The sequence below is a fragment of the Asparagus officinalis genome, chromosome 3, assembly GCF_001876935.1.
Source record: "Asparagus officinalis chromosome 3, Aspof.V1, whole genome shotgun sequence".
Lineage (NCBI taxonomy): Eukaryota > Viridiplantae > Streptophyta > Magnoliopsida > Asparagales > Asparagaceae > Asparagus > Asparagus officinalis.
This window is the reverse complement of record NC_033796.1, coordinates 36,694,465-36,702,632: the sequence shown is the minus strand read 5'-3', so window position 1 is coordinate 36,702,632 and position 8,168 is coordinate 36,694,465. Positions and strand designations below refer to the sequence as shown.

General features: G+C 38.3%; 1 protein-coding gene across 1 annotated transcript; it reads right to left on the bottom strand.

The window, feature by feature from the left end:
* LOC109833801 (costars family protein) lies at positions 327-2,939 on the bottom strand. Its single transcript, XM_020401615.1, has 2 exons — positions 2,742-2,939; positions 327-733 (listed from the first exon to the last, which is right to left on the bottom strand). The coding sequence occupies exons 1-2, from the start codon at positions 2,820-2,822 to the stop codon at positions 557-559; spliced, it is 258 nt and encodes an 85-aa protein (XP_020257204.1). The 5' UTR covers positions 2,823-2,939; the 3' UTR covers positions 327-556.

The window sequence follows — 8,168 nt, the reverse complement described above, 5'->3', positions numbered from 1 at the left end:
GAATCCTCGAACCAGTGTTACGTTCATATACGTGTCAAATATATTGTTTGTATAATAAGTATTGTACATAAATGGGAATCCCCCGTCTCCAACAATGTACATAGCTGATATACTATAATGAAATCTTCGATGAGACTTGTCTAACAATCATGCATTATTACTAGATTTGATGACCCAAATACGAAATTGGCTTCGCCAAAAAGGTCTCATCTTCAAAGTCGGGAAGCCAAGCATCCCTCTTATTTTAGGGAGTTCTCCCATAAGACTATTGTCAACATGCTTGGAATTTCCACCTGTACAATAGCAAACCAAACAATATCATATCATATTATCTGGCAAACACAATCCATCTTGAGATTAAATATATAATAAAGAAAAGGACAATATGCTTCATAGATACATAAGCTTCATAAGAGTAGCATACAAATTACAATCCACAAGGAGCTCGAATATTGTTCAACAACTACTGCGACATTTGCACCGGAAATATTTCTTCAAGAATCTTCTTGAAAACAACACACAGCAAGTGAAATATTGCAAGAAATAATCATCTTCGTCATGCAGAAACTTGGGGGGGCATAAGAGTAATCTCCACATTGTCATGCACCCCTTGAAGTAGTAGCTCACCATCATAGTGAACTATCTTCCTCTTTTTGGCTGCCCTCAGGGTGCCAACTAATGCTTCAAAGATGTTCGCACACCTATCATCATTGAAAAGCACCCCGAATTTCACCTGTAAAATGTACAAAAAGGAAATGTAGATGAAACATAAGCTAATTATCACAATCTATAAACTACTTATTTATATATAGCAGTTAGATGCACTTTGGAACGATGAAATAAATACAGCACAGGGCAGAATAGCTGGAGATGTCTGTGCAAGGAAAAGTAAAAGCGTAAAAGAACATGCCAGAACTACTTAGGCTGCAAATATAATTAGCAGACTTAGTAGAGGTCACTTTTGATGACAATAATACATAAGATCAATCTACAACATATATAAAGAATAGAGTGAAGAAATGTTGTTAACATTATTTACATATTGTATTGATACAAAAAAAAACAGACAACAAATAATTTACACCACCACCTCCATAAAGCTTTATCCTGTTCCTGATTGAAATTCTCATAACTTTTTTCGAGAAAAATACTCATAGTACTGGTGTTAGTAGTTGCCTGACAATTGATGAAGCAAACACAATGATAGCAGTCTACCTCATAAAGGACTTGTTAAATTCTAAAGCTAAACCTTCATTAGAATATTACTAAAGTAAACCATTCTCTGTAGGCAACGAAACAACTTTATGAAAAAATTTTCTATGGCTACTGAACTTCTTCCCCATTCCGCTCTATTAAGCACCCCTTAAGGTAAGTCCACAACCACCACATTTCTTTTACTTGTCCTGTTCATCCACTTACATGTAGTACTCATTGTTGCATTAACTATGATCATGTCGCTCATCTAAATCATGTCCAAACCATCTCAATTGGCTCTCCCTCATTAAGGATGTAATTCTCCATAGCAGTGAGTAATATATTTAACAAAATGGAGTCCCTCATGCTTCTGGCGCTGTGCATTGAGGTAAACTTAAAACTGGCTAATACAAGTTGACTGAGAACATGCATTCTCCTTTGCTTGGGAAGCTATTGGGCATGTGCAACATACATATCTCACACATCGACAACCAGGGTTTCGTACCTTGAACTCCAAAAGAAAATAGCTAATACAAGTAGACTGATAACATGCTCATGTCTTTACACCCCTATAATGCTATAAGACTCTTCCAAAGCAAGTATCGTGCACATCAACAGCGTGCTTATGTCTCTTGACATCCTAACAATGGATCCTATACAAATTTGAACTTTTGTCGGGATTGAGAGTTTTAACTTTTACAAATTCTCAATTATCTTCTTAGGAGACAAGAACATCAACACAATGTTGATCAAGCAGCAATAGCACCAGTTATCAAGAGTAACGGTACAACCAGGAGAGAATTCTCTCACTCACACCCTCTACAACCTGCAAAGTCAAACCCTTCTTCCGCCAAACAACCCACAATATATAGAACCTCAGATCGCGAAGAACAATTATAGACGAAAATATGTAGACCCAAGACGCTTCTTGTACGACTTCTTGCAACTCACGCCACCCCTTCTCCCCTTTCATAACGTCGAAGCCAGACACTTGGGGAGTGTTTCGCAACTCCTCCACTAACCAGGTTAGAATTGGCCCCACCCTCTACCTGGTTCAAAACTAACCTTAACCAGGTTAGTGAAGAATGGCGAAACACAGTCTTAGTGCATTCATTACCTAATCAATTCTCCATTTTCCAAGGCAACTTTCTAACTTCATTTAAGCCTCTACTAGGTCCAAGGTTACTTCCAAGCCCCCTCGTCATGATTCAGTATTAATTTTCCCGACACTTGAGATCCGCCGGGTGACCGAACCGAGACTCACTGCGGAGGCGCGGACCACCCTCCCAATTTCTGTATGGAGATCAAACCCATGATGGATCTTTTTCTTTCTTTTTTCCCTAATAAAAAAGAAACGAGAAAANAAAGCAAAGGATCCGAGATCTACTAGCATAAAGTTCCTCAAATGTACGTTCTCAACTCGTCACAGAGTTGATCGCTTTGACGATAAATTCCTCACCCAATACAAATGTGAAGGGATTGGAAAGGAGAGGGGTTTTAGATTTTAGATCCATGAAATTGAGACGTGAGCGTGAAGTAATTTATACCTTATAGGAACCATCTTGTTGGAGCTGACCCAATCGCTGGATCTCCTCCTTGAGCCTCCCCACTTCTTCTTCTACGTTCATGGTTTCTTCCCTCCAATGCGAAAGGAAAACTCTCTCTCTCTCCCTCTCTCTCTCTTGGGAGATATCTTTTTGTTTTGCAAGGGAGCTTCAACAGCCAAACAGTAAGGAATTTTCTATGTACCCCCCTTCAAGTTTTCACCCTCTCCGGATTGCTTGGCTTTGTAAATCAGCTGTCAAAATCTTTATAATTGCATTATTATCATATTGCAACCGGTCGGTTACAATTTTCAAGGTACCCCTAGATCGCAAAAGTCCGTATCGTTACAACTAATTTAGTCTACGCACTAAACCTGCAAGAAGCCTGGCCAGTTTTACGATAAACCCTGGAAAAGTTTGGAAACATCACTTTAACTCATCGATACGTTTATTAGTTTTCCTGAATTTATTTTCAAATAACCCTCAACTTTTAGGGAGGTTATCCGGAAAAGTTTTGGGGATGAAGTGACCCTTTCAAACTCTTGGATGTCTTGTGAAATTTAATCAACATAGTCACCATAAAAAACTGTCATTAAAGAAATCGGGTGTTTGGTTATATTTACAAGGGAGCACACCGAACCCCATGAACTTTTGGCATTTTTGCAGTAAACCCCAATAAATTTTCGAAATTACACTCCAATAACGTCGCAGAAAACCCTCAGTATCTTTTGTGTAAATTACACTAAATCCCAAATAACTTTCAAATTGCCTTTTTTATGTTGTGTTCTGGTTCTAATTAATGGGAGTTACTTGCAAAATACAAAACCTTATTGGGGGTTTTCTGCAAAGTAGAAAAATTAACGGGGTTTTAGTGTGATTTTGAAAGTTCATAGGGGCATTTTGCAGTTCGTGAAAGTGCATGGGGGTTTATTGTAATTTACCCTATTTACAATTGACACCAATGGGCTGTTTGGTTGATGTATTTGGCATTGGGGGTGGGACAGAAAGCCTGCCAAAAGAGCACTTTTGGCAGACTTTCTGCCCAAAACACCTCTAAAAAGAGGCGTTTTGGGCAGAAAGCCTGCCAAAAGTGCTCTTTTGGCAGGCTTTCTGCCTAACCCCCATTATGTGTGATCTTATGTGAATATTTCTAATTTCTCATGCAATAATCTTTCGTCCCCATGATTAGTGCACTATGATATATGATAGTAATTATTACTTGTCTTTAGCCTCGAACGTTCATTTTTACTGACATCCTTGTGATTTTTGCACAATTATATCTCTTGATTCTTTAAGTATCTTTGCCCAGAAGGCAAACATTTTAAATTTTTTCTCTATCAATTAAGACGTAAAAAAATTAATGTCTCACTGAAAAAGTATTCACTTTCTAGGCAATCCCTGAAGGATCGCTTTGATATATGTAGGCCTGTCCATCCGGCCCGGCCCGGCCCGGCCCGGAAATCCGGGCCCGGGCCCGACCGGGCCGGGTTCCGGGCTGGCCCGGGTGATTTTCCTTTTTTTTATTTTTTTTTATTTTTTTCCAAAATTTTTTAATGTTATTTAACTTATAAATTATAAAAAAAAGACAAGAAAAATAACAAAAACAATAATTTTATTAATTACTTAAAATGACATAAATTACAAATAAAAAATGATAAAAACAAATTCTTTATTAATAATTAATAAATCATTTACAAATTACAAGTACAAATTTATTTTGGAATTAATCGCATCACAATAGATAAGTAAATCCCAACTAGGTTGGCACCTACTCACCTATATCACTATCATTTGTAATTATTTCCAAAATAATTCTTTACAAATTTTAAGCTAAGATATAAAAACTACAATCTATTCTTTATATCTATCTGCTAGTCCCAATTCTTCAAATTTATCTTCAATTCCAGCCATCCGATCGATGCCTTGCGTTCGCTTCTCGTACCTCCACCAATCTTGTAGGCACATCACCGCTTGTACAGTATATGGATCCAAGCATGTCCTGTGATCGTCGATCAAACGACCTGCTGTGCTGAAGGCGGATTCCGAAGCTACCGTCGAAACCTGCACTGTTAGTAAGTCACGAACCATGGTGGAAAGTATAGGATATGAAACTGATCCATATACTTTCCACCATTGCAAAATATCTAAAGCATTTCCTTGACATCTAACTAAAGAAGCAGAAAAATATTCATCTATTTCAGAAACCTCCGATGATGACGATCCAAGTCCAGATCCACCAGTTAGCTCGGCTACCATTGCATACCTATCAAAACTTACACTTTTACCTCGGGCTCGGGATGAGCTCGAAGAAACCGAAGCAGCTGTAGACTGTTGTGTAGTTACACCATGTCTAGCTGCATACTCATCATATAAGGTTTGAAAATAATTTCTAATAACTAAATGATGAGTAGTAGCAGTAAGGATGGTTTCATCATCTAAGTCTATAACCTGATTACCATACAAGGATTGTAACAAACTTCGAATGCCAATATCCTTTAAGCATGGATCAATAAGAACCCCCAAACCAAAAATATGAGGAATAGGCCTAAAGTAGTTATTAAATTTCCTCTCCATTTCAAAAATCATAGGTCCAAAAGTAGCATCCATACGATATTTCCCAAATTTTTTTTGAATATTTAAAATTTGTAAAGCAGCTAAAGTAATGGTTGGATAATAACAGCCAGATAATAACATTGTAGCATCATAAAAAACTTGTAACATTTCATTTAAATTACATATAATTGTCCATTCATCTTCAGTTATTCCATAAGTGCTACCAGAACTAGAACTAGAAGCATAATAGTTTATAAAATCAGTTATAATGTCTTTATATTCTATTGCTACACTTAACATTGCATATGTGGAATTCCACCTATGGTCAACATCTTTTGGAATTAGTCTAGGCTTTACATTTTTTCTTTTACAAAATTGTTTCCATCTTTTAAGTCTTTGTTTAGAAGCACTATGCATGTAAGCAACTGTTCTAACCTTTTCTATCATGGGTTTAATTTCAGTAAATGCACTTTGAACAATTAAATTTAAAATATGACAGATGCACCTAATATGAAAAAGATCACCATGACATGGCAATGATAAAGATGATCTGATAAAATCAACAGCTACATTGTTATTACTTGCATTATCTAGTGAAAGAGAAAATATTCTTTGTGAAATTTCTAATTTCATAAGTTCTTCAATTATTAAATTTGCAACATTAGCACCAGTATGTGACTCTTCTATTGCAATAAAAGAAACAACTCTTTTAAACATTTGCCAATTTTCATCAATCCAGTGTGCTGTGATACATAAATATCCAGTTTGTGCTCTAGATGTCCAAATATCAGAAGTTAAAGAAAATTTACAGTTTAAATTTTTAAAATAAGAAATTATTTTTTCTTGTTCTTGCTGATAATATTTTAAAATATCACGTTGACAGGTTTGACGAGAAAATTTTTTAAATGCAGGATAAAAACCATCTCTAAACATATCTTCAAATTCATCATCTTCTACTAATTTAAAAGGAAGGTTTTTAAGAATGATAAACCTGATTACGCATTTCCTGGCTCTGGCAGCGTCATAGTTCCAACTACCGAGACTACCAGAAGAGGAGGATTGAGAAATCATAGATTGTCGGATATCACCTTGAGGAGTCTGGCATTTGTTGTGTTTATCTAAATGGCGTTTGAGGTGGTTGGTGCCGCTCTTATGATGAACTTGAAAAATCTTGCCGCACAATACACACTTAGCCTTCTGGGTGAGGATTCTACCGTGTTCATCCTTGGTGACGTCGATCTTCTCGTAAAATTTTCACACATCGGATCTTGGCCTTTTAGGAGCTCTTGGTGCAGATTCGTCGCCACCGGATTCGGGATTAACTTCGGTAGGAGTAGACCCAGTAGGAGGACTCATAGTAGGAGGACTCATTTCAGGATCAGGAGATATGTTTTGCTCTTCATAATCAGACCCGGAAGCCATTTGATGAAAGGATTAGAAAGTATAAATAAGAGAGTATAAGAGTATAAGAGAGAGTATAAGAGTATAAGAGAGAAGAGATGAGTTTTTGGTGTGAAGAAAACAAATAAAACCCCCCCTCTATTTATAGAACCAGCCCCCTAGGCAAATGACCAAAATAACCATACAAAATAGCCGTTTTTTGACCGTTTTTGGGGGCAAAACAGTCAAACCGTCGTTTTTGGCCGTTGTGGCCGGGCCGGGCCCTGGCGGCGGGCTGCCGTTTGGCCACAACGGTCACCACTGGTGACCGTTGTGGCGGGCCGGCCCGACCGTTTTGACACAACGGTCACCACTGGTGACCGTTGTGGCCGGCCGGGCTCCGGGCCCGGGCTGCCCGGCCCAGATGTTGACCCGGCTCCGGCCTGTTCCGGGCCGGGCCGGGCCCAGGCCGGGCCGGGCCAGGCAACCGGACCCGGGCCCGGAACCCGGCCCGGCCCGGATTCCCGGCCGAGGCCAGCCGGGCTCCGGGCCGGGCCCGGGCCGGCGGGTATTTTGGACAGCCCTACTCAAACCGTAGACGCCCAAAGTCCAATTATTTACTTCGTCTCAAAACCTTTATTTACTTCAGAAACCGACTCCAAATTTCATTTTCTATATCATATGGGCCTAAACGCTAGCGCCACACCCCCATTCGAATCCCTCTCGTGTCGTCACTATTCGCGAGACTCTTCTCTGAAGGCCTTTTCCTCGTTTCGTCTAGATTTAATGTAGAGCGCACATGCACTGCATGACCGTGTCCGTGTTCCCATGCCTAACCCACTCTATTAAAAAGAGAGAATATTCAGTGGGGACGGCCCATCATAGGCGTAGCCTAGCAGCTACCCAGGGTAAGAAAGTCATGTACAAAAATCACAAATACTAATTAGCATTGGCTTGTTCACTTTGATATATTATTCGAAAAAAAATGTGCACAAGTAATGATTTTGTTATCTTGATATTATATTATTAGTTCACAAGCCAACAATTTGGAACTTGTCGTTAGATGTGATCTCTTGACATAGAATCAGAATGTCAATTAGTATATTTATTTTCTCCACAGGCACAAATTTGAAAACTCCCACTAGTGTTTTAAAAGAAAGAAAAGAATTGATCATGTAATGTTTTATGTAAATATATGTACAACCTCTACAATTATTAACATACTTTATTTTTCGCCCAGGGCAAAAAAATATCCCGGCTACGCCAATGTGACCACTGGGGCCCATGATACTAAATATATATCTAAATGATGTTAACCGTTGGATTTGGGGATACGAATTTATAAATTTAATAATCATAATTTTCCCTGTTGAAAAAATCCTAGTGTGAAACTTGGTGACCCCACCACATCTAAATGTAAGTTTTCTACCATAATAATTCATATTTCCTATCATATATGGGTGTTTTAATTGATTTTTTTTACCAATTTTGATATAT

Coding starts and splice junctions, on each gene's coding strand:
- LOC109833801 (XM_020401615.1), bottom strand. CDS start 2,822: ATGAACGTAGAAGAAGAAGTGGGGAGGCTCAAGGAGGAGATCCAGCGA. Junction 734..2,741: donor AACAAGATGGTTCCTATAAG/GTATAAATTACT, acceptor TACATTTTACAG/GTGAAATTCGGGGTGCTTTT.